The 27,616-nt window shown below is 41.3% G+C and overlaps 1 protein-coding gene across 3 annotated transcripts; it reads right to left on the reverse strand.

Moving 5' to 3' along the window:
* Window positions 1–446: 446 nt before the first annotated feature.
* On the reverse strand, window positions 447–25,680 carry LOC124040411 (tryptase-like). 3 transcript variants are annotated; one of them, XM_046357579.1, is made up of 9 exons: window positions 25,638–25,680; window positions 13,943–14,015; window positions 13,821–13,844; window positions 11,806–11,859; window positions 7,894–7,947; window positions 3,512–3,674; window positions 3,048–3,316; window positions 2,716–2,861; window positions 447–2,432 (listed from the first exon to the last, which is right to left on the reverse strand). In XM_046357579.1, exons 2-9 carry the CDS (start codon window positions 13,986–13,988, stop codon window positions 2,034–2,036), a joined length of 1,155 nt encoding a protein of 384 aa, XP_046213535.1. In that variant the 5' UTR covers window positions 13,989–14,015; window positions 25,638–25,680; the 3' UTR covers window positions 447–2,033. The 3 variants fall into 3 exon arrangements, with proteins under 3 accessions (XP_046213535.1, XP_046213534.1, XP_046213537.1); XM_046357578.1 differs by lacking the exon at window positions 25,638–25,680 and adding an exon at window positions 14,115–14,268; XM_046357581.1 differs by lacking the exons at window positions 7,894–7,947; window positions 25,638–25,680 and adding an exon at window positions 14,115–14,270.
* Between the last annotated feature and the right edge of the window lie 1,936 nt (window positions 25,681–27,616).

Genomic DNA, 27,616 nt, shown 5'->3' on the forward strand with positions numbered 1-27,616 from the left:
ACATTCTTAAACTAAAGTGTTGATCCTAACTGACCTAAGACAGGGACTTTTTACCAGGATTAAATGTCAGGAATTGTGACAACTGAGTTTAAATATATTTGGCTAAGGTGTATATAAACTTCTGACTTCAACTGTGTATATATATATATATATTTATATATAAAAGCTGAAATCAATATTATCTATATTCTCCGGATAATATTGATTTACTGCCTAACAATAATACTAATTAGAATTATGTTATTGAGGACTGGTCAGTAACACATTAATTATTTGTTAATAATTGAACCCTTAATTCAGGTCGAATATATTGATATACGGCATAATAAAGGCCTTATTTACTACTTTATATATATATATAAATATATATATATACACACACTTATAAACTACTTAATAGTGGCTAATATGTGAACCTTGTATAAAAAATAAAGTCGCACACTCTATATGTGTTCACAACATTTTAATGAATAAACCTCAACAAAAGTTTCACAATGCAGTGCCTTCTTTAGGAAAGGTTAATATGTGTATTTAAAGCATAGTGTTAACCATGCTTTTAATTGATAGGAAAGATAGAAGAAGAGACGAGAAAGACAGGAGAAGTTTCACATGGCAGTCATTTAGCAGATGCTCTTATCCAGTCGGGCTGTGGCACTAAACCACAAGACCACTGCAGGCCGCTCCAGAAAGACATTTGATTTTTCATTCTTATACAACTTTCATAGCAAAAGGATTTGTCATTTCTCAAATATTAAAAGGGCAATCTGGGAATAGTACACCCATTTTTTTACTTATAAATTAGACACACTCCAGCTAAAAAAAAAGATTTAAAAAATAAATGTTTCTTGTTGAAACAATATCTATCCCAATTAATGTACACCCACTTAAGGGTTTAACATATATGTTTTGTGCAGATTAGTGGTTAGAGGACCAATAGATAACAGAAGGGGGAAAGCCCCTCCCACTTCATCCCACTTCAAGACATGTCATGACTTACTTGAACCACCTATTGAGATGTGCCTTCTGTTAAATAAATAACGTGATAAATGAGATGAAAATGAGACTAAAGTGCATCTTTAATGATATATAGCCATTAATTCTTGAAGAATGTAACTTAAAATGTCTCATGAGCTTAGTGCTGTCCTACTTCACCACAAGCCAAAATATAAGCTTGTTTTAATATATTTTTTATAAACAATGTAATTGTAAAAAAAAACATTGTAAAGCTTACAAAACTTGGTTAAAGCTATCAAACCGCTGTCTATGAATTTAAGAGATACATTTCTTTAGCCTCTATCCCTAAGCTTTTTAAGAGATACATTTCTTTAGCCTCTATCCCTAAGCTTTTTAAGAGATACATTTCTTTAGCCTCTATCCCTAAGCTTTTTACAAAAACAATGTCAGGGTCACTGTTTGTTTGAATCCCATATTGCCCCTTTAATAAGTAAATACATTTCAGGTTATCCATCTTCACAAATAAATCAAGACAACAGTAAGGCCCATTGAAAACAACACTCACTCAGCAATAGGCTATCCAGGGAAAAGTGAACACACAATATACTAGATAGGATATGCAGCAATAGGCTATCTCCTTCCCAACTCATATTCTATCTCCTTCCCAACTCATATCCTATCTCCTTCCCAACTCATATCCTATCTCCTTCCCAACTCATATCCTATCTCCTTCCCAACTCATATCCTATCTCCTTCCCAACTCATATCCTATCTCCTTCCCAACTCATATCCTATCTCCTTCCCAACTCATATCCTATCTCCTTCCCAACTCATATCCTATCTCCTTCCCAACTCATATCCTATCTCCTTCCCAACTCATATCCTATCTCCTTCCCAACTCATATCCTATCTCCTTCCCAACTCATATCCTATCTCCTTCCCAACTCATATCCTATCTCCTTCCCAACTCTCGTTCTTCCAGAGCACGCCAGCCATTACTTTAAAAGATACATCTCCCGAACGAATAGCACTCAGACTGCCAATTAAACCTTTGCCCTTGACTGCATCACGGAAAGAATTTAAATGGTAAGAAACATCAGAATGAACAAGGTGCTCAGCAAATAAAGGGAGCTGAACAAACTGTGCCCATGATCAAAAATGGAATCGCAAGGGTAGGGGTAAGGGTAAGGGTAGGGGTAAGGGTAGGGGTAAGGGTAGGGGTAAGGGTAGGCGTCGACAGTAGTTGTTGGGCCATCAGAACAGATGTAATAGCTGTCAGCATCTACCCCACTGGAGGTAAATTGGACAAAGCCTGGCTTGTCGGTCCTGATATGGGAGTCGATCCAGGACTGGTAACGGGACACTCTGGTGTAGATCCCAGGGAGATTGGGCCGAGCGCAGCCTTGACCCCAACTAACAATCCCAGACTGGACCCAGACAGAGTTCTGTTGGTTCACCATTGGCCCTCCTGAGTCACCCTGAGAAGATGGAGCAAGGTCATTAAAAGAAGGATCTAGGAAATTAAATGGAACGGGGCCCAGTTTTTCCAAATGTATCAGATCAGATTTCTGCAATCTGATCGGATTAAAAGCATTGAAATAGAATGAGTAGAACAGGCGTATCATTGACCTGAATGGGGATGCCCGTTCTATTCATTCTATTTCTATGCATTTAATCCTGTCCGCTTGCCGAAATCCGAATCGATAACTTTTGAAAAACTGGGCACTGTCGTAGAACAAGACGAGTTCGCGTGAACTTTACCTGACATGAGTCCTTGCCCCCTGTCAGATCACCAGCACAGAGCATGTTGTCTGTGATTGAGCCGGCCCCATTGAGGCAGTCACACTGTCTGTTCCCCACAACTGAAACCTCCACTTCTTGCAGATCCTGGGGGGATGGGAGGGGAACTGAAGGAAATAAAGGAAGACAAGTCATGGGAGATTAAAAATGGGAGGTAACAACTTTATGACAGTTTTCATCAGAATAAGAAGAAGAAGAAAAAAATCATGTGCACCTGCATTGTGACCACTGGGGGGCACTGTATCCCATAACACATCATCTCATCAACATCTCCTACATGAATGTGTCCTCACCTCCTTCATTGATGTTGCCCCAGCCGGTCACCCAGCTATCAGTACCATTGTTGAAAACACTATCACTTGCTGCCAGACAGACGGGTCGGATGTAGTTTGTGAAGTTGACTGGTGAGGAGAGTTTGAGCAGAGCGATGTCGTTGTCGTTTGTTAAATCGTTGTAATCTGGATGTATAATGATCTCAGCCACAGTTCTGGACACTTTGTTGGGGTTAATCCCCTCCAGGGTCTGTTGACCAAGGTTAATGTTCCAACCATTTGGGTCTGAGCTTTGTTGGAACAAAAAATGTAATTAAATTAAGATGGATCAAAGTGATGAAATATAAGATTAACATGGAATTAATACACAGTTACATTTTTGAAAAGTTATTTCAAGAGTTGCGCTCAGCTGCATCACAAATAACTGGCATAATTATTTATTCGTAATACAACTTTTATGTCCCCTGTATCTCACACTAACTCACCTAGAGAAGCAGTGGGCTGCAGACATCACCCACACCTTGTTGATGAGGGACCCACCACAAACATGTCTGTCAAACGTTTGGAGACTTGCCTGCCAGGGCCAACTTCCTGCAGGGGCATTTTCTCCTCCCACTATTTTGTTGTTGAGTGGAGGGGTGCCACACACTAACATAACAATAGAGATTATTGGAATTAAATACTCCACATTTGCCATTGGTATTAAGATCAACAATTTACATTGGAAATCTATAGTGTGGTATCTGCACCGGGATTTCAGACAAACTGATTTTAGATGAAAATACAATGTCAGAAACTCATGGTTATCATTTGGAGGGTTTCCACAAGGGTTCTGTAGGAAGGGTGATGGTTCTATGTGGAACCATACTGATCCAAAGAACCCTTTGAGCCTTTCAAAGGTTCTTTGCACTTTGCAGAAAATTATTATTTCCTCTTTTGAAGGGGCGGTGGCTCATTAGAATATTTTGGGGAGTGGTTTGCTCACAGCTGGTTTTGTGAATGTGTGAGTGAGTGTGTCATGCCAGTTTATCTAATCTGTTGTGTTATGCAATTACATGTTATAAATGTGACCTAAGGCCAGAAAACCACAGGAAGAGGCGACCTGGCACGCAGCCTGGGCTTGTCATTGTGGAAGCATGTCAACAGTGGGCGGCTCATTACTGAGTTTGGCGAATTCCCACACACAGATGGAATTCTTGTCCGGGGCTCAGGTGAGCCAGAAAGTGGGGCGCAATATGCAAACAGACTGTGAAATATATACTTTCTCCTTTGAGTCAAGTAAAGGAGAGAAAAATGCATGTTACGCGTCTGAAAACCCGGAGCAGATGACGGATAGTGAATTTGAAATTGATCCTGACAAAAGTGAGTATGATTCGTGGAGAACGTGGATCCATGCCTTTTTGGCCGATCCATTTGTGGTGAAGAAGTAGTTGTGTTCTGTCAATTCGATCAGAGTATCCAGAGGTGAACTTTTTGTGCTTTTCATACGGCATTTCAAGACTCAGGGACCAAAGCGGTGTCCTGCTTATGTTTTCCGAACCCACTATGGTGTTTGGGGATAGTGGTATATAGAGTATGTTCCGAACCCACTATGGTGTTTGGGGATAGTGGTATATAGAGTATGTTCCGAACCCACTGTGGTGTTTGGGGATAGTGATATATAGAGTATGTTCCCAACCCACTATGGTGTTTGAGGATAGTGGTATATAGAGTATGTTCCGAACCCACTATGGTGTTTGGGGATAGTGGTATATAGAGTATGTTCCGAACCCACTGTGGTGTTTGGGGATAGTGATATATAGAGTATGTTCCGAACCCACTATGGTGTTTGGGGATAGTGGTATATAGAGTATGTTCCGAACCCACTATGGTGTTTGGGGATAGTGGTATATAGAGTATGTTCCGAACCCACTATGGTGTTTGGGGATAGTGGTATATAGAGTATGTTCCGAACCCACTGTGGTGTTTGGGGATAGTGATATATAGAGTATGTTCCGAACCCACTATGGTGTTTGGGGATAGTGGTATATAGAGTATGTTCCCAACCCACTAGGGTGTTTGAGGATAGTGGTATATAGAGTATGTTCCGAACCCACTATGGTGTTTGGGGATAGTGATATATAGAGTATGTTCCGAACCCACTATGGTGTTTGGGGATAGTGGTATATAGAGTATGTTCCCAACCCACTATGGTGTTTGAGGATAGTGGTATATAGAGTATGTTCCGAACCCACTATGGTGTTTGGGGATAGTGGTATATAGAGTATGTTCCGAACCCACTATGGTGTTTGGGGATAGTGGTATATAGAGTATGTTCCGAACCCACTATGGTGTTTGGGGATAGTGGTATATAGAGTATGTTCCGAACCCACTATGGTGTTTGGGGATAGTGATATATAGAGTATGTTCCCGAACCCACTATGGTGTTTGGGGATAGTGGTATATAGAGTATGTTCCGAACCCACTACGGTGTTTGGGGATAGTGATATATAGAGTATGTTCCCGAACCCACTATGGTGTTTGGGGATAGTGATATATAGAGTATGTTCCGAACCCACTATGGTGTTTGGGGATAGTGGTATATAGAGTATGTTCCCGAACCCACTATGGTGTTTGGGGATAGTGGTATATAGAGTATGTTCCCGAACCGACTATGGTGTTTGGGGATAGTGGTATATAGAGTATGTTCCCGAACCCACTATGGTGTTTGGGGATAGTGGTATATAGAGTATGTTCCCGAACCCACTATGGTGTTTGGGGATAGTGGTATATAGAGTATGTTCCCGAACCCACTATGGTGTTTGGGGATAGTGGTATATAGAGTATGTTCCCAAACCCACTATGGTGTTTTGGGGATAGTGATATATAGAGTATGTTCCCGATACTATGGTGTTTGGGGATAGTGATATATAGAGTATGTTCCCGAATCCACTATGGTGTTTGGGGATAGTGGTATATAGTGTAACCCCGAACCCACTATGGTGTTTGGGGATAGTGGTATATAGAGTATGTTCCCGAACCCACTATGGTGTTTGGGGATAGTGGTATATAGAGTATGTTCCCGAACCCACTATGGTGTTTGGGGATAGTGGTATATAGAGTATGTTCCCGAACCCACTATGGTGTTTGGGGATAGTGGTATATAGAGTATGTTCCCGAACCCACTATGGTGTTTGGGGATAGTGGTATATAGAGTATGTATAGAGTAAAAACAATAACGAGACTATCCCGTCAGGATGTCGAAAATAAGTATTTGTTCTTAACTGACTTGCTTAGTTAAATAAAGGTAAAATAAAATACACAGAGGTACCGGTACCGAGTCAATGTGCTGGGTACAGGTTAGCCGAGGTCATTTGTACATGTAGGTAGGTATAAAGTGACTATGTATAGACAATAAACAGCGAGTAGCAGCAGTGTAAAATGTAAATAGTCCGGGTGCCCATTTCATTAATTGTTCAGGAGTCTTTTATCAAGGGGGTAGAAGCTGTTAAGGAACCTTTTGGACGTGGACTTGGCACTCCTGTATCGCTTGCCGTGCAGTAGCAGAGAGAACGGTCTATGTCTTGGGTGGCTGGAGTCTTTGCCAATGTTTTAGGGCCTTCCCCGGACACGCCTAGTATTTAGGTCCTGGATGGCAGGAAGCTTGGCCCCAGTGATGTGCTGAGCCGTATGCACTACCCTCTGTAGGGCCTTACGGTCAGATACCGAGCATTAGCATATACCAGGCGGTGATGCAACCGGTCAAGATGCTCTCAATGCTGCAGCTGTGGAACTTATTGAGGATCTGGGGGGGACACATGCCAAATATTTTCAGTCCCCTGGGGAGGAAAAGTTGTTGTCGTGCCCTCTTCATGACTGTCTTGGTGTGTCTGGACCATGTTAAATCCTTAGTGACGGGGACACCGAGGAACTTGAAGCTCTCGACCCGCTCAACTAGAGCCCAGGGGGCTCGGCCCTTAATTACCTGTAGACCACGATCAGCTCCTTTCTCTGGCTGACGTTGAGGGAGAGGATGTTGTCATGGCACCACAGTGCCCTGTCACTGACCTCCTCCCTATAGGCTGTCTCATCGTTGTCAGGGATCAGGCCTAGCACAGTCGTGTCATCAGCAAACTTGATGATGGTGCTGGTGTCGGGCGCGGCCATGCAGTGAACTGGGAGTAGATGAGGGGACTAAGCATGCACCCCTGAGGGGCCCCCGTGTTGACGGTCAGCGTGGCAGATGTGTTGTTACCTACCCTTACCACCTAGGGGTGACGTGTCAGGATGTCGAAGATCCAGTTGCAGAGGGACGCAAATTCTCACATGGAATAGCCTTCATTTCTCAGAACAAAAATAGACTGATGAGTTTCAGAAGAAAGTTCTTTGTTTCTGGCCATTTTGAGCCTGTAATTGAACCCACAAATTCTGATGCTCCAAATACTCAAATAGTCTAAAGAAGGACAGATGTTTTGCTTCTTTAACCAGAACAACAGTTTTCAGCTCTGCTAACATAATAGCAAAAGTGTTTTCTAATGATCAGATAACCTTTTAAAATGATTAACTTGGATTAGCGAACACAACGTGCCATTGGAACACAGGGGTGTTGTTTGCTGATAATGGGCCTCTGTACGCCTATGTAGATATTCCATTTAAAAAATCTGCCGTTTCCAGCTAGAATAGTAATTTACAACATTAACAATGTCTACACTGTATCTCTGATCAATTTGATGTTATTTTAATGGACAAAAAATGTGCTTTTCTTTCAAAAACAAGGACATTTCTAATTGACCCAAAACTCTGAATGGTAGTGTATATAACATACTATATGATTAAGATGAGAGATGGTTACAATTCAGTCAGGCAGAGAGGATTGATGTAAACTCACCAGTGGCTGATGAAGAGCCAACCGTTGAAGTGATGTCTGCAATAGTAGTAGTTGCTGGAAGGAATAGACAAAGAGGTTGAAAACCAAGCACGAACACTTCCTGTAAAGCCCTGTAGCCCCAAAATGTGAGATTTCCTTTTTTATTTAAACGCTTGTTTGTTACGTTGTACCATGTTGCAACCACCAGTTGATTTTTAAAGTTATTTTGTGACATTTTAAGAGTAATGTGTTGCGTTGTACCATGCTACAACCACTGGTAGATGTATATTATCTTGGGACATTTTGATAGTAATTATAAACCAGACAGAAACTATGACTGCTACATAATAACAAAACAGGGTTTCAGCATTTATTTAACCAGCAAGTCAGTGAAGAACAAATTCTTATTTACCATGACGGCCTACCAGGGAACAGTGGGTTAACTGCCTTGTTCAGGGGCAGAACGACAGATTTTTACCTTGTCAGCTCAGGGATTCAATCCAGCAACCTTTCGGTTACTGACCCAACGCTCTAACCACTAGGCTACCTGCTTACTTACAAGGCCTTTAACCAACAATGCCATTCACTAAATAGAGTTAAGAAAATATTTCTAAATAAACTAAAGTTTAAAATAAAAAATTAAAAAATACAAAAATAACACATTAAATGAACAATAACGAGACAATATACAGGGGGTACCGGTACCGAGTCACTGTACTGGGTACAGGTTAGCCAAGGTTGTGCTGCCATCCTGTTAGAAGGTAACAGATTATTTTATTACAATGGTTAAATTGGATTTTCATTGTGTTCAATGGTGTTATTTGCCCCCTAGTGGCGCTTTCTGGTACTTAGAAAGTCAACGCAAACGGGAAGTTCAGAATTTGTTTTGCACGCATAGAAGCAGCTACAAACAACGCTACGGTGCAAGTCTTTCAATGTAGTTATTTCTTGTCACACTTCAGCCTTGGAAAAATATTTGTTTGTAAGTTCGATTCAAGCATTTAGCTAATGATGATAATCTTGTTATTGATAGAGTTTCTTACATATCAATGTTGGTTGCATTTACTCACAAATTTAATGCCTTTTGTGTATGTTGTTAGCTGTATTACTTTGCTCATGTGTCATGCAAACGAATTGTAAAATATACAATACTGTAGTTTTGTTACTGTTTTTAGTGTAATATGCTTTGTTATTCTACATAGATGGTTATACATTATTAGAGTAATGAAAGGAGCAATTACCATATGGTTAACAATTAGCTATATGGTTTGGCATCATGCCAGATGCATGGTACCTTAGCGCGTGCTTTGTATTTATGCAACTTCAAATGTTTAATGTACATCTACAGTATGTCGGTGTGAATTGAACGCTAAAGTATATTCTTTTCTGTATTTTGCAGTTTCACAACATAAATGTTTTCAATATATTCATTCAAGAAAAGTCACGCCTTGGGAGTTTTATTGAAGACTTAGTTGTTAGCTATCTGTCTAGTTTTGCATGGGAACGCAACTCAAGGTCAGAATAAAGGTAATTTGTACATGTAGGTAGGTATAAAGTGACTATGTATAGATAATAAACAGCGAGTAGCAGCAGTGTAAAATGTAAATAGTCCAGGTGCCCATTTCATTAATTGTTCAGGAGTCTTTTATCAAGGGGGTAGAAGCTGTTAAGGAACCTTTTGGACCTGGACTTGGCACTCCTGTATCGCTTGCCGTGCTGTAGCAGAGAGAACGGTCTATGACTTGGCACTCCTGTATCGCTTGCCGTGCTGTAGCAGAGAGAACGGTCTATGACTTGGCACTCCTGTATCGCTTGCCGTGCGGTAGCAGAGAGAACGGTCTATGACTTGGCACTCCTGTACCGCTTGCCGTGAGGTAGCAGAGAGAACGGTCTATGACTTGGCACTCCTGTACCGCTTGCCGTGCGGTAGCAGAGAGAACGGTCTATGACTTGGCACTCCTGTACCGCTTGCCGTGCGGTAGCAGAGAGAACGGTCTATGACTTGGCACTCCTGTATCGCTTGCCGTGCGGTAGCAGAGAGAACGGTCTATGACTTGGCACTCCTGTATCGCTTGCCGTGCGGTAGCAGAGAGAACGGTCTATGACTTGGCACTCCTGTACCGCTTGCCGTGAGGTAGCAGAGAGAACGGTCTATGACTTGGCACTCCTGTACCGCTTGCCGTGCGGTAGCAGAGAGAACGGTCTATGACTTGGCACTCCTGTATCGCTTGCCGTGCGGTAGCAGAGAGAACGGTCTATGACTTGGCACTCCTGTACCGCTTGCCGTGCGGTAGCAGAGAGAACGGTCTATGACTTGGCACTCCTGTACCGCTTGCCGTGCGGTAGCAGAGAGAACGGTCGATGACTTGGCACTCCTGTATCGCTTGCCGTGCAGTAGCAGAGAGAACGGTCTATGACTTGGCACTCCTGTATCGCTTGCCGTGCGGTAGCAGAGAGAACGGTCTATGACTTGGCACTCCTGTACCGCTTGCCGTGCGGTAGCAGTGAGAACGGTCTATGACTTGGCACTCCTGTACCGCTTGCCGTGCGGTAGCAGAGAGAACGGTCTATGACTTGGCACTCCTGTATCGCTTGCCGTGCGGTAGCAGAGAGAACGGTCTATGACTTGGGTGGCTGGAGTCTTTGCCAATGTTTTAGGGCCTTCCTCGGACACGCCTAGTATTTAGGTCCTGGATGGCAGGAAGCTTGGCCCCAGTGATGTGCTGAGCCGTATGCACTATCCTCTGTAGGGCCTTACGGTCAGATGCCAAGCATTAGCCATACCAGGCGGTGATGCAACCGGTCAAGATGCTCTCAATGGTGCAGCTGTGGAAATTTTTGAGGATCTGGGGGGGACACATGCCAAATATTTTCAGTCTCCTGGAGAGGAAAAGTTGTTGTCGCGCCCTCTTCATGACTGTCTTGGTGTGTCTGGACCATGTTAAATCCTTAGTGACGGGGACACCGAGGAACTTGAAGCTCTCGACCCGCTCCACTAGAGCCCAGGGGGCTCGGCCCTTAATTACCTGTAGACCACGATCAGCTCCTTTCTCTGGCTGACGTTGAGGGAGAGGATGTTGTCATGGCACCACAGTGCCCTGTCACTGACCTCCTCCCTATAGGCTGTCTCATCGTTGTCAGGGATCAGGCCTAGCACAGTCGTGTCATCAGCAAACTTGATGATGGTGCTGGTGTCGGGCGCGGCCATGCACTGAACTGGGAGTACATGAGGGGACTAAGCATGCACCCCTGAGGGGCCCCCGTGTTGACGGTCAGCGTGGCAGATGTGTTGTTACCTCCCCTTACCACCTAGGGGTGACGTGTCAGGATTTCGAAGAAAAGTTGCAGAGGGACGCAAATTCTCACATGGAATAAATAGCCTTCATTTCTCAGAACAAAAATAGACTGATGAGTTTCAGAAGAAAGTTCTTTGTTTCTGGCCATTTTGAGCCTGTAATTGAACCCACAAATTCTGATGCTCCAAATACTCAAATAGTCTAAAGAAGGACAGGTTTTTTTGCTTATTTAACCAGAACAACAGATTTCAGCTCTGCTAACATAATAGCAAAAGTGTTTTCTAATGATCAGATAGCCTTTTAAAATGATTAACTTGGATTAGCGAACACAACGTGCCATTGGAACACAGGGGTGTTGTTTGCTGATAATGGGCCTCTGTACGCCTATGTAGATATTCCATTTAAAAGATCTGCCGTTTCCAGCTAGAATAGTAATTTACAACATTAACAATGTCTACACTGTATCTCTGATCAATTTGATGTTATTTTAATGGACAAAAAATGTGCTTTTCTTTCAAAAACAAGGACATTTCTAATTGACCCAAAACTCTGAATGGTAGTGTATATAACATACTATATGATTAAGATGAGAGATGGTTACAATTCAGTCAGGCAGAGAGGATTGATGTAAACTCACCAGTGGCTGATGAAGAGCCAACCGTTGAAGTGATGTCTGCAATAGTAGTAGTTGCTGGAAGGAATAGACAAAGAGGTTGAAAACCAAGCACGAACACTTCCTGTAAAGCCCTGTAGCCCCAAAATGTGAGATTTCCTTTTTTATTTAAACGCTTGTTTGTTACGTTGTACCATGTTGCAACCACCAGTTGATTTTAAAGTTATTTTGTGACATTTTAAGAGTAATGTGTTGCGTTGTACCATGTTACAACCACTGGTAGATGTACATTTTAATAGTAATTATAAACCAGACAGAAACTATGACTGCTACATAATAACAAAACAGGGTTTCAGCATTTAGACTTTTGCTAGTTGTTTGAATGAGGAAGTGCTAAGCACCCCCAAAACCATTCTGCTCGTGGTCCACTCGAAATTCATCATCTAGCCAGGAGGTTAATAAACAAATTAGGCACATTAGGGCAGTCTTGATACAACATTTTTAAACATAAATGCAATGGCTATTTGGCTGAGTCTAAAACTTTGCACATACACTGCTGCCATCTAGTGGCCATAATCTAAATTGCACCCGGCCTTTCTCTTGCATTTCAAAGATGATGGTACAAAAGAACGGTTGTATTTTTCTTTGTATTATCTTTTACCAGATCTTGTGTGTTAAATTCTGCTACATTCAGTTCTCATTTCCACAAACTTCAAAGTGTTTCCTTTCAAATGGTATCAAGAAAATGCATATCCCTGCTTCAGTTAGATTTGGATGTCATTTTTGTCATGTCTTGTCCCTGTGCTTTCTCTTCTCTTCGTTTCCCCCTGCTGGTCGTATTAGGTTACTTTCTCTCTCTATCTCTTTCTCTCTCTATCGTTCCGTTCCTGCCCCCAGCTGTTCCTCATTCTCCTAACGACCTCGTTTACTCTCTCACACCTGTTCCCTCTTTTGCCCTCTGATTAAGTCTCTTTTTCTCTCTCTGTTTCTGCTTCTGTCCTTGTCGGATTCTTGTTTGCTTTGCTTTTGTTCCGTCCTGTTGTATACTGCCTCTTCATCAGTTACAGCGTGTGAGCAGGTGTCTCTATCCTCTACGGCCCGCGCCTACCCGAAGGGACCTGCAGTCTGTTGCCGCTAGCCCTGCAATTCTCCTCAACTACTATAAGGGGGACTCTCCTGTTAAGATTGAGGATTTATGTTTTCCCTGTTTGGACATTAAAAGACTCTGTTTCTGTTATATCGCTTTTGGGTCCTCACTCACCTGCATAACAATTTTAGGCGAAAATGTATAAAAAGGCGAGGATCCTTAAGAGGATTTAATATAATATCAGACAATGATTCATGATACTTTTGACTCTTAAGTATATTTTAGCAATTACATTTACTTTTGATACTTAAGTATATTTAAAACCAAATACTGTTAGACTTTTGCTCAAGTAGTATTTTACTGGGTTTCACTTTCACTTGTACTTTAGTCATTGTCTATTATTAAGGTATCTTTACTTTTACTCAAGTATGATGATTTGGGTACTTTTTCCACCACTGTTTATACGACATCTGACTAGGGCTAGCTAATGTCTGCAATCATGGCTACTCAGGACCTAAATATTGTATTTACTGAAGACAATACTTCTAGAGCGATTCAAACACTTGACATCATCTAAGGTGCATCATGTGGTTTTAACCAACAACTAAGTAGATAATTATTAGCTAATTTACTAAATTAAACAATGCATGGAATGTGTGTATAGAAATTACACTAAAACACTATGAAAACAGTTGTGTTTTAAAATCTTTCATTCCAAGTCACAGATAATCTTGAGTGATATTTTGGCAATATTAATTTAATTTAAGTGTGCATTCCCATGCAATCTTTCTGTAGAATAAAGAAGTAAATAGATGTATCTGTGCTAGTTCATTCACTACGAAGTGATCTGATCTCTGCTTGTTTCCTGTTATCTGTAAGTATCACATGAGGGTTTCAAGTCTTCTATAATTCGGTCAGAGTTCAAGTGGAATTGGACACAATGTAAACTCACCAGCAAGAGCAGTGGTCACCATACCTTGAGAAACAATAGGGTGGGATCAAGGTCAGCCAAATGAAATTCACTTGTAAAATAGTAGCACAATCATGATCAAACAAAGTGGATAAAGTACTTACCCATCGTCAACAGAAGCAACGCGGAAAGCATTCTTTGACTCTCCATTGTCAGAAGCTCCTTTTCTGCTCAAATCTAGGAGCAAACACGATTATCATTATTGTCATACCCACGAATATCATTATCCCCTTCTTCAAAACCGGCTTCATTCACAAATATGTTAGACGAGCTCACCTGTTTCTGTGCATTCACCCTTTGTTCTGTGTATTTCTGTTGGGTTGGCGATATACTCTTATATACTGTAGACAATGGGGGCTGAATCAATGACATCTATGAATAATCTCAAGGACATCTAGTGTCGTTGTGACAAGTGCACTCACATGAATAGCTAACCTGATTGTCTGGTTCTTTCCTTTATCAAGTCAGTTGGAATTAGGCATACAGTAAGTCTCTGAATGTTCTGCTAGCAAATACCTACCAAACCGGTTTGAATACATTTTCCACTGTTGATGGGTCATCAGCAGGGCAATTAGGTACACTCTTTAGAAAAAAAGGGTTCCAAAATGGTTCTTCGACTGTCCCCATAGGAGAACACTTTTTGGGGTCTAGGTACAACCCTTTTTGGTTCCAGATAGAACCATTTTTTAGTTACCTGTAGAGTCCTCTGCAGAAAGGGTTCTACATGGAACCCAAAAGGGTTCTTCCTGGAACCCAAAAGGATTCTTCAAAGAGTTCTCCTATGGGGACAGCTGAAGAACACGTTTAGATTCTAGATCACACCTTTTTTCCCTGAAGAGTGTATGCTAAGTTAAGGGTCTGTGAGAACATTTTGTACATGCAGTAATGTAATGCATTTTTAAATGCAGAATAGTGTAGATTAACTGGAAGAACAAATCAAAATCTTGAAATGTCTTGCTCATATACAGTACCAGTCAAACGTTTGGACACACCTACTTACTCAAAGGTTTTTCTTCATTTTTTTATATTTTCTACATTGTAGAATAATAGTGAAGGCATATGAAATAACACATATGGAATCGTGTAGTGACCAAAAAGGTGTTAAACAAATCAAAAAGTATTTTAGATTCTTCAAACTAGCCAACCGTTGCCTTGATGACAGCTTTGATACTCTTGGCATTCTCTCAACCAGCTTCACCTGGAATGCTTTTCCAACAGTCTTGAAGGAGTTCCCACAAATTGCTGAGCACTTGTTGGATGCTTTAGCTTCACTCTGCAGTCCAACTCATCCCAAACCATCTCAAATGGGTTGAGGTTGGGGGATTGTGGAGGTCAGGTCATCTGATGCAGTACTCCATCACTCTCCTTCTTGGTCAAATAGCCCTTACACAGCCTGGAGCTGTGTTGGGTCATTGTCCTGTTGAAAAACAAATGATTTTCCCCACTAAGTGAATGCTGAGGTAGACATGCTGGCTAAGTGTGCCTTGAAATTCTAAATAAATCCCAGACAGTGTCACCATCAAAGCATCCCCACACCATCACCCCTCCTCCTCCATGCTTCACGGTGGGAACCACACATGCGGAGATTATCTGTTCACCTACTCTGTCTCACAAAGACACGGTAGTTGGAACCAAAAATCTCAAATTTGGACTCATCAGACCAAAGGACAGATTTCCACCAGTCTAATGTCCATTGCTCTTGTTTCTTGGCCCAAGCAAGTCTCTTCTTATTGTTGTTGTGTTTTTGTAGCAATTCGACCTCTGAACAGTTGATGTTGAGATGTGTCTGTTACTTGGAAACTGTGAAGCATTTATTTGGGCTGAAATCTGAGATGCAGTTAACTCTAATGAACTTGTCTTTTGCAGCAGAGGTAACTCTGGGTCTTTCTTTCCTGTGGCGGTCCTCATGAGAGGCAGTTTCATTATAGCCCCTGATGGTTTTTGCAAAGTTCAAAGTTCTTGACTGACCTTCATGTCTTAAAGTAATGATGGACTGTCATTTCTCTTTGCCTATTTGAGCTGTTCTTTCCATAATATGGACTTGATCTTTTACCAAATAGGGCTGTCTTCTGTATACCACCCTTACCTTGTCACAACCCAACTGATTGGCTAAAACGCATTAGGAAGGAAAGAAATTCCACAAATTAACTTTGAACAAGGCACACCTGTTAATTGAAATGTATTCCAGGTGACTAACTCACGAAGCTGGTTGAGAGAATGCCAAGAGTGTGCAAAGCTGTCATCAAGGCAAAGGGTGGCTTTCAATATCATAAGAATATCAATGTTGGTGCATTGAAAATACACTAAAAGAAAAGCTTACATTCTCTACGGTCGCTTCATATAAAACATGTGTTCTTAAATCAAATAAAAAATGCTGGAGTATAGAAGCAAATGAAACATCATAGCTTCACTATACAAATACATATGGTGTTGAGTGTATAGCAAATCAAAGTTTATTGGTCAGGTGCACAAGGCAGAGGGAAATGTTTTCTTGCATAACTGTCTTCAACAATGCAGTGAAATCCATCATTATTATTTTTTGTCATAGTTGTCATCCATGAATGTCAAGATTCTTAAACAATATCTTCTTAGTCATCGTAGCTACATTTACACCTTATTTGCCTGGCTGTAGTACATATAATTTTCTGTACTATATTGTTCTTGGTCATATACAGTATGTGTATACTGTATTCTAGTCATTGAACACGGTCACTTAAACATTTCTACGTAATGTTTTACCCACTTTACATGTATATATACTTTATTCATTGTTTGTTCATGTTAAGAATCTTGCCAATCTGTACCCCCGCACATTGAATCGGTACCCCTGTATAGCCTCCTTATTATTATGTTATTGTTGCTCTTGTATTGTTTACTTTAGTTTATTTAGTAAATATTTTTTTTAACTCTTATTTTTCTTTAAAAATCATTGTTGGTTAAAGGGCTTGTAAAAGTAGGCATTTCACTGTAAGGTTTAAACCTGTTGTATTCGGTGCATGTGACATACAATTTTTATTTTATTTGTTACGCTTTAAAAGGCTAAGAATGAACATCAAAATAAACAAGAAAGGCTCGATCCTGATGCATTTTCATTTGTCGCTTTGCCATTCAGAGGCTGAGCTACGACATTCAGAAGTCAGTAGGCAGGTTCCCATTGACCCAGGTTCATTTGATAAAAGCAATGTCACTAAGAATGAATGCGACATAATGTCGTGGAAATGTCAGATCTCGGAGAAATGTACTAAAGTTCGACAAAAAAAACGATTGATCTGTTGGACATGGTGAATTTCTCTTTCGTCAACTTTGTGAAAAATGGTGATGGGAAACGGCGTTGTTCAAATAAATGATAATTGTTTACTATTTTTGAAGGTATGTGTTACCGAGTCTAGTTGATAGGTAAATCGACTAGCTGGGCTGTTCCCAGGACTCCGTGTGTAGGCACTTGTACAATGCTTGAACAAGGCTATTGAACTTGACATTGTTGTCTGTCTTTATTCTTTTATCTAACATGTCATACTGAAACAGTATGCTGGCAACGTGTTGTCATCACATAACTATAAAGCTCCACATTTCACTCTACGTGTCTACTGCTTATGGGACAAAACGACATGGGGACTACGGTGAGATTAATGGATGGAGATTAGACACCAAGTGGTTTCTTAGTTTGATTCGAGAACGAGACACGTTTCCCCAAACAAACCACATGAAAAATACTATAGCATACTTTAATAAAATACTATAGCATACTTTAATAAAATACTATAGCATACTTTAATAAAATACTATAGCATACTTTAATAAAATACTATAGCATACTATAATAAAATACTATAGCATACTTTAATAAAATACTATAGCATACTATAATAAAATACTATAGCATACTTTAATAAAATACTATAGCATACTATAAAAAAGATAATAGCATACTATAAAAAATACTATAGCATACTATAAAAAATACTATAGCATACTATAAAAAAGATAATAGCATACTATAAAAAATACTATAGCATACTATAAAAAATACTATAGCATACTATAAAACATACTACAGCATACTATTTAAAACATACTATAGCATACTATTTAAAAAATACTATAGCATACTATAAAAAATACTATAGCATACTATAAAACATACTATAGCATACTATTAAAAACATACTATAGCATACTATTTAAAAAATACTATAGCATACCATTTAAAAAATACTATAGCATACTATAAAAAATACTATAGCATACTATAAAAATACTATAGTATTCATTGTAGTGGTTTTGCAGGCTTTAATGTAGTCATTTCAGCTAGATGTACTCCATACAACTTATTTATGTGAAATTTCCGTTTTTATTTTTTTTAAATACATATGCAAAAAAAGTCAAACCTGTTTTTGCTTTGTCATTATTTTTAACTCAGGGAGTCAGGAAGCAGGTGCAGTTAGTGAGTTTAATAACAATGAAACAGGAACAACACAAAACAAGAGCCGTGTATGATATAGAAACAAACAATACTACCTAGTAACTGATAACAAAAGAGTGCTATATAAAGGGTTGGACCTTAACAATTGGATGCCAACCCTATGAAAACGTCTGACCCACTGGGAATGTGATGAAAGAAATAAAATATGAAATAAATCATTCTCTCTACTCTTATTCTGACATTTCAAATATAGTGGTTATCCTAACTGGCCTAAGACAGGGAATTTTTACGAGGATTAAATGTCAGGAATTGTGAAAACGTGAGGTGTATGATGTATGTAAACTTCCGACTTCAACTGTATGTTGGCGTCAGTAAGTGTGTGTGTTTAAGAGTGTCTATGTAGGTGAGTGTGAATGTGTGGGTAGACACCTGTGAATGTGTGGGTTGACACATGTGAATGTGTGGGTAGACACCTGTGAATGTGTGGGTTGACACCTGTGAATGTGTGGGTTGACACATGTGAATGTGTGGGAAGACACCTGTGAATGTGTGGGTTGACACCTGTGAATGTGTGGGTAGACACCTGTGAATGTGTGGGTAGACACCTGTGAATGTGTGGGTTGAATGTGTGGGAAGACACCTGTGAATGTGAATGGGGGAAGACACCTGTGAATGTGTTGACACCTGTGAATGGGAAAGACACCTGTGAATGTGTGGGTAGACACCTGTGAATGTGTGGGTTGACACCTGTGAATGTGTGGGTAGACACCTGTGAATGTGTGGGTAGACACCTGTGAATGACACCTGTGAATGTGTGGGTAGACACCTGTGAATGTGTGGGTAGACACCTGTGAATGTGTGGGTTGACACCTGTGAATGTGTGGGAAGACACCTGTGAATGTGTGGGTAGACACCTGTGAATGTGCATAGAGTCCATGCAGATAGACAGTGCATATAGTCTGTGGGTGAGGGTGGGCAGTCATTGTTTAGCTGTTCAGGAGTCGTCTCCTTCTTTCTGATTGCACTCAATTAGTATTTGGAAGCATTGCCTTTAAATTGTTTAACTTGGGACAAACGTTTCGGGTAGCCTTCCCATCGTTATGTTTGGAGGAAAAGGGGGATGCTTGCAAGCAGATGAACACCATCCCAACCATGAAGCACGGTGGTGGCAGCATCATGTTGTGGGGGTGCTTTGCTGCAGGAGGGTCTGGTGCACTTCACAAAATAGATGGCATCGTGAGGTAGGAAAATTATGTGGATATATTGAAGCAACATCTCAAGACATCAGTCAGGAAGTTAAAGCTTGGTCGCAAATGGGTCTTCCAAATGGACAATGACCCCAAGCATACTTCCAAAGTTGTGGCAAAATGGCTTAAGGACAACAAAGTCATGGTATTGGAGTGGCCATTACAAAGCCCTGACCTCAATCTTTTTGAAAATTTGTGGGCAGAACTGAAGAAGCATGTGTGAGCAAGGAGGCCTACAAACCTGACTCAGTTACACTAGCTCTGTAAGGAGGAACGGGCCAAAATTCACCCAACTTATTGTGGGAAGCTTGTGGAAGGCTACCCTAAACGTTTTACCCAAGTTAAACCATTTAAAGGCAATGCTGCTAAATACTAATTGAGTGTATGTAAACTTCTGACCCACTGGGAATGTGATGAAAGAAATAAAAGCTGAAATAGATCATTCTCACTACTATTATTCTGACATTTCACATTAAAATAAAGTGGTGATCATAACTGACCTAAGAAAGGGAGTTTTTACTTGGATTACATGTGACAGATTGTGAAAACTGAGTTTAAATGTATTTGGCTAAGGTGTATGTAAACTTCCGACTTCAACTGTACATACGGTTCAGGCACTCCAGTCTCCCTGCACATGGTATCTATGGTACTGGCACTGTACTACATGGAAGGGATAGAGCTAAGGTTTTACACTATCTGTATCCTATGCACATCACAAATCATCTCTGAAACCGTATGTACATTACTACAGCCAGGTAGATAAGGTGGAAATGTAGCTACGATGACAAACAATACATTGTTTTGTTCGTGTTAAGAATCTTGATCTTCTTGGATGACAGCATTGACAAAAGAAAGAACAATGGATTGGGCGGTACATGATGCGTGACCAATGCTGATGTATACATAGGTTAAATTCCCCTGAGAAATGAAACCAGAAGATTGGCTCATCATGAGGCTGTAGCCTACCTTGCTAGTAACTTAACACCCCCCCCCCCCTCCTCCCTGGAGCATTTTTAAGATTTAGCTATCAAAAGAAAATGTACAGTAAAGCTCCAACGTTGTCAAATCAAAGTGTATTTGTCACGTGCGCCAAATACAGTCAAATGCTTACTTACAGGCTCTAACCAATAGTGTGAGAAAAACATGGGAGAGTGTGTGTGTGTGTGTGAGTGTGTGTGTGTGTGTGTGTGTGTGTGTGTGTGTGTGTGTGTGTGTGTGTGTGTGTGTGTGTGTGTGTGTGTGTGTGTGTGTGTGTGTGTGTGTGTGTGTGTGTGTGTGTGTAAAGTAAAGAAATAAAACAACCGTAAAAAGACGTTGTCTCTATAAGGATACATTGAAATCACGCACACCTGATTAATCGTCTAGCAACTAATATAAAAATATATCAAATTGTATTTGCATTGCACCTTTAACAAATGCATTTTTCCCCTTCTAAATACAGCTTAATTTAAAGCCCTAAACTCACAATAGCCATCCACGGGTGATAGAGACAAGAGAACGCTTCACACAGTAGCCAGCATGCAAAAGACATAGGTAGACTTAATAAGGGCAACAGCAAGCTGAAAAACAATAGTTATGTACAATTCCAAACACCTCGTCATTAACTAGGTTTGAACGTTGTCTTGTTTTAGGGGAACATGTTTAAATGTTTAATTCACAAAATAAAAACAAATAATATCCAAAGAGTATTTAATGGAATGTAAAGATCAAATTAAAGCCTAGTTTCAATTCAATTTCACAAGTCATACACCCATTGTTTGTTTTTTGTCGAATTGATCTCTCAGCACACACATAACAACTGGTAAGTTTAGATTTACTGAAAGCATAGTTTCAATGCACACGTTTTGTTAAAAAAAGATGTACTTTAAAAGTTCCATCTAATTGAAGTGACTGTGTGCTCAGAACCTACAGACGCTTGTTATGCATCTTGATAACGATCAACCTAGGACATCACCTTGACATGCAATACCTCACCGAACCAGAAATACAGCTACCCTGGATAACTGACTGATGATCGATGACGTCTGTGTGAATGTGACTGTATGTTCTGGACTCACCACATTAAAACATGCTCGTCTTTAATACCCGGGTTATACGATCAGGATGTGCATTGACACAAGAATTTGTGCACTGCTTATAAACACAAGTCTTAAATGTGAAGTTTCACCTTACCTCACACGGGAAAATGCTGAGTACCTAGCATGATTCAGGAGGGGAAGTCTAAGCAGCAAAGCAAAATGCTGAGTACCTAGCATGATTCAGGAGGGGAAGTCTAAGCAGCAAAGCAAAATGCTGAGTACCTAGCATGATTCAGGAGGGGAAGTCTAAGCAGCAAAGCCCCGCATTCACTCCCAATCATTCTACACCTCTACCAGGCAAGGCCCCAGGGTTCCGGTCTGGAAGTGTGCTTTCGACTGGAGAGGACAGCTTTAGTATTACAGTTTATCTAAAGTCTGGCCCAGAAAGACAATTCTCATAGATGGAGAGAAGTCAAATTTTAAAATTCCAACTAAGAGACTTTCGTTATCATTTTTGTCCCCAAAATATCCATTGAATGATTCAAGTAATTGTCTTCGAGACGGATGTTTTTGCCGGGTTTGACATCACCGGCACCAGGAGATAATTTATTGGAGTAAATGGAGAAGTGGAAAGTAATTGTCTCTTGTGGTCATATGAACAGAGTTGTGTATAGCATAAACCAGAGCTGTTCAGTTAGTTGCACTCAAACGGTGTCCCAGGTTTGAGTCCCTGATTAAATGGAAAACCAGAAGGGTTTTGACCCTACATGATCGACATTGAACAGCCCTGGCCCAAACAAATTAATTAGACAGTGATGTATCCGTAGCTATCAAGCTACATATGTAACAGCATTGCTTCCTTGTTCCAGCCTGGGCTCAAACCTGGCACCCGCTGAACACATCGACAACAGTCACCCACGGATCATCATTACCCATCTCTCCACAAAAGTGGGAAGGGAAACAACGAATTCAAAATGTCTCAGATCGAGTGATGTTACCGATTGAAACACTACTAGCTTGCACCGCGAACTAGCCAACCATTTCCCAGTGGTTACACTGGGTACACAAATTCTAGTTAGCTAGCATCGCGAACTAGCCAGCCATTTCCCCGTGGTTACACTGGGTACACATAGGCTAGTTAGCTAGCATTGCGAACTAGCCAACCATTTCCCCGTGGTTACACTGGGTACACATAGGCTAGTTAGCTAGCATGGCGAATGTTTAAATGCTTGATAGCTTTTTGAGTATCTTTTGAGGTTTTTTGTGCTATTCCTTCCACCTTGTGGATTTACCTTTTTGTCTTGTAGGATTACCTTTGTTCTTGTGGAATTCCTTTTGAGGTTGTGGAGTTACATGTTTTCCTGAAGAACTTCACTTTTTACTTCATTAAATACACCGTCTCAAGTACTGCTGTGTCTGCCTCATCTTCTGAGTTCTGCCGACTATTCGTGGCTCAGTTGGTTAAGTGACTGTTTCTCACTCCGGAGACCCGGGTTCGTAACTGGGTCCTGACAGTTTCAAGTCTGGAGACTGAGAGCCATTGCAAAATGTATATTTTGTGGCCATTAACAATTGTATATTGTGTATTTTGATGTGTGCTTGGGGTTATTGTCTTGCTGAAAGATCCACTTGCGGCCAAGATTCAGCCTCATGGCAGAGTCAACCAGGTTTTTGTCTAAAATGTCCTGGTACTGGATAAAGTTCATAATGTCGTCCCAGCAAGCACCTAATGTTCTGAGAACTATTTGTTTCTTAGAGCTTGGCGAGAACGTGGGTGTCCTGTGGTTATTTCGCATACAACCTTCCCACAACGTTATAGGTACAGTGCAGGATAGTTGCTTGGCTTTGGAACATTCTCAGTACATTTAAGGAATCTGACAAATATATATATATTATTTTCTTGGTATTTCATTATTTAAAAATAGGCAGAAGGGACATTCATTATGAACCTCTGAGAGACTGTGTGGGATAACAACAAGGTTGCGTGTAGCACCACTTGTTCCCACGACAACGGTACCATAATTTAAATCTCGTATAGGAGGGGTGTCAAACACTTTTTTAGCTGCAATGACTTAAACCAAACACTTCCTGTAGTTGTTGATCAGTCTCTCACGTCGCTGTGGAGGAATTTTAGGCCACTCTTCCAGCAACATTTGTGGGTTTTCAAGAATGAACTGCTTGTTTAAAGTCCTGCCACAACATCTGAATTGGAATTAGGGTCTGGACTTCGACGAGGTCATTCCAAAACTTCACATTTGTTGCTTTTGAGCCATTTTCATGTAGTCTTGTGTGTTTTGGATCATTGTCTTGCTTCATGACTCAGCTGCGCTTCAGCTCACTGACATTCTCCTGTACAATTCTCTGATACAGAGCAGAATTCATGGTTCCTTCTATTAAGGCCAGTCGTCCAGGTCCTGAGGCAGAAAAGCATCCCCAAACGATCACACTATGTGTACATGCAATAGTCTCTTGGGTGTCTAGTGATTCAGGTTATGGACTCTATAGGCCACAGGTGTCAAACACAGACAACGGAGGGCCGAGTTGCTGCCAGTTTTTGCTCCTTCCTTGTACTTGATTGATGAATTAAGGTCCACTAATCAGTAAGGAACTCCCCACACCTGGTTGTCTATGGCTTAGTTGAACAATAAAAACTGAAACCTGCAGACACTTGGCCCTCCAAGGAATCTGGGACCTACATCTGTTTATATTAGTTACTGTTGCGAAGCAGTAAGGCATTAAAGGCAGTGTTACGTTACGACACCTAATAGGAAATGCACATGTGCACTGGGGTGCCGGGAACTGTAGAGCACAAGGGGTTTTTGACTAAACGAAAACTAACTGTACCCCCCTTTCTCCTGCCTGGTCATTTCTCCACAAAACAAATATTACATATGTATTATACTGTTGCAAAAATAAATCAAAATAAATAAATTAAGCAACGCAGGTAGAACAATTCAAAGCATGAGAACATATTTTGTTTCGTTGGTATGCAGACCTACCGGTTTCCTATCATTTGTTCAGGGACTGAATGCGAATCTGACTTGACGTTGAGGTATTTACTCAGCGTTACCTCTAATCACAGCTTCAGCGTTACCTCTAATCACAGCTTCAGCGTTACCTCTAATCACAGCTTCAGCGTTACCTCTAATCACAGCTTCAGCTAAATCACAGCTTCAATCACAGCTTCAGCGTTACCTCTAATCACAGCTTCAGCGTTACCTCTAATCACAGCTTCAGCGTTACCTCTAATCACAGCTTCAGCGTGACCTCTAATCACAGCTTCAGCGTTACCTCTAATCACAGCTTCAGCGTTACCTCTAATCACAGCTTCAGCGTTACCTCTAATCACAGCTTCAGCGTTACCTCTAATCACAGCTTCAGCGTTACCTCTAATCACAGCTTCAGCGTTACCTCTAATCACAGCTTCAGCGTTACCTCTAATCACAGCTTCACCTCTAATCACAGCTTCAGCGTTACCTCTAATCACAGCTTCAGCTCTAATCACAGCTTCAGCGTTACCTCTAATCACAGCTTCAGCGTTACCTCTAATCACAGCTTCACAGCTTCAGCGTTACCTAATCACAGCTAATCAATCACAGCTTCAATCACAGCGTTACCTCTAATCACAGCTTCAGCGTTACCTCTAATCACAGCTTCAGCGTTACCTCTAATCACAGCTTCAGCGTTAACTCTAATCACAGCTTCAGCGTTACCTCTAATCACAGCTTCAGCGTTACCTCTAATCACAGCTTCACCTCTAATCACAGCTTCACCTCTAATCACAGCTTCACCTCTAATCACAGCTTCACTTCTAATCACAGCTTCACCTCTAATCACAGCTTCACCTCTAATCACAGCTTCACCTCTAATCACAGCTTCACCTCTAATCACAGCTTCACCTCTAATCACAGCTTCAGTTACCTCTAATCACAGCTTCAGCGTTCACAGCTTCAGCGTTACCTAATCACAGCTTCAGCGCTTCAGCGTTACCTCTAATCACAGCTTCAGCGTTACCTCTAATCACAGCTTCAGCGCTTACCTCTAATCACAGCTTCAGCGTTACCTCTAATCACAGCTTCAGCGTTACCTCTAATCACAGCTTCAGCGTTACCTCTAATCACAGCTTCTGAATGTGACAGAAGTCACCCGGAGAGGAGAGGATTTAATGCCATGTTGATAGATTGTCACCATCCAGGTATCCATCCAACCATTTGTTATGCAACAGCGAAACAGAAATCCCACCGGGTGTGAAGTAAACACCATTTAGTCTGTGAACTGTAAACACAAAAGACATGTGACAGGTGGATCCTTTTTTGTTGTTGGTGTAATAAATGATGCGAAAAATATTGAGAAACACTTTTGGTGAATAGCATCCCACTCCTAGTCTACGACATGGTGATGCACACCCTTGTGGGATTGTTCAGACAAGTGGAACAACATCAGCGCTTTTATTAAGCGATCAGAAACCTAGTATTTACACGTAAGGCCGGGGACGTAAAAATACAGAGCATTCGGAAAAGTATTCAGACCCCTTGACATTTACAAATGTTGTTACGTTACGGCCTTATTCTAAAATGGATTAAAAATAACAAATTCCTCATCAATCTACACACAATACCCCATAAGGACAAAACAAAAACAGGCTTTTAGAAATGTAATATACATTTTAAAAAACAGAAATACCTTATTTACATAAGTATTCAGACCCTAAAGACCCTAAGCTGCCAAAGCAGCTTCAACAAAGTATTGAGTAAAGAGTCTGAATACTTAGGTAAATGTGATATTTCATAATTGTTTTTGATAACATTTTTTTTTTTAACTGTTTTTGCTTGTCATTATGGGGTATTGCGTGTAGATTTATGGGGGGGGACAACTTCATCCATTGTAGAACAAGGCTGTAATGTAACAAAATGTGGAAAAAGTCAAGGGGTCTGAATACTTTCCCGAAGGCACCGTATATAATTAGACTAAGACCAGCTCTTTGAAAGACAAAGTGAGAGATGTGTGTGTGTGTGGAGTATGTATACTGTAAATGTGTGTGTAGTATGTCTACTGTACATGTGTGTGTAGTATGTCTACTGTACATGTGTGTGTAGTATGTATACTGTACATGTGTGTGTTGTATGTCTACTGTACATGTGTGTGTAGTATGTATACTGTACATGTGTGTGTAGTATGTACACTGTAAAGTGCCTATGCATCGATTGCAGCAGGAGTTTAGGTAGCACAGAGCGGACGTCAGGACTGTCGTCAGTCAGGGAGTGAGCTCTCTGGTCCTGTACACATTCTCTTCAATAACTCTGAAACTTGCAGGCTACAAAATGACAACATGTAGATTTAATGTGTGCTTTAATATGTCAATTGGCTCCAGCTGCTACATTGTGGCCACGGTACCACTCAAAATGGCCTCCCATCTCCTCCAGTGCACTCACCCTGTGCAGAGATGTGTTGGGAGAAGAGCAGCTCTACGATGCCCTCTCTGGGGCTCACCCTGTGCAGAGATGTGTTGGGAGAAGAGCAGCTCTACGATGCCCTCTCTGGGGCTCACCCTGTGCAGAGATGTGTTGGGAGAAGAGCAGCTCTACGATGCCCTCTCTGGGGCTCACCCTGTGCAGAGATGTGTTGGGAGAAGAGCAGCTCTACGATGCCCTCTCTGGGGCTCACCCTGTGCAGAGATGTGTTGGGAGAAGAGCAGCTCTACGATGCCCTCTCTGGGGCTCACCCTGTGCAGAGATGTGTAGGGAGAAGAGCAGCTCTACACTACTTCTCTGGGGCTCTCCCTGACAGACAGGCAGAAGAGGGACACTACCTCTCTGGGGCTCTCCCTGACAGACAGGCAGAAGAGGGACACTACCTCTCTGGGGCTCTCCCTGTCAGGCAGGCAGAAGAGGGACACTACCTCTCTGGGGCTCTCCCTGTCAGACAGGCAGAAGAGGTACACTACCTCTCTGGGGCTCTCCTCGTCAGACAGGCAGAAGAGGGACACTATTTCTCTGGGGCTCTCCTCGTCAGACAGGCAGAAGAGGGACACTACCTCTCTGGGACTCTCCCCGTCAGACAGGCAGAAGAGGGACACCACTTCTAGGAAGA

The sequence above is a fragment of the Oncorhynchus gorbuscha genome, linkage group LG07 (assembly GCF_021184085.1).
Source record: "Oncorhynchus gorbuscha isolate QuinsamMale2020 ecotype Even-year linkage group LG07, OgorEven_v1.0, whole genome shotgun sequence".
NCBI classification, from domain to species: Eukaryota; Metazoa; Chordata; class Actinopteri; order Salmoniformes; family Salmonidae; genus Oncorhynchus; species Oncorhynchus gorbuscha.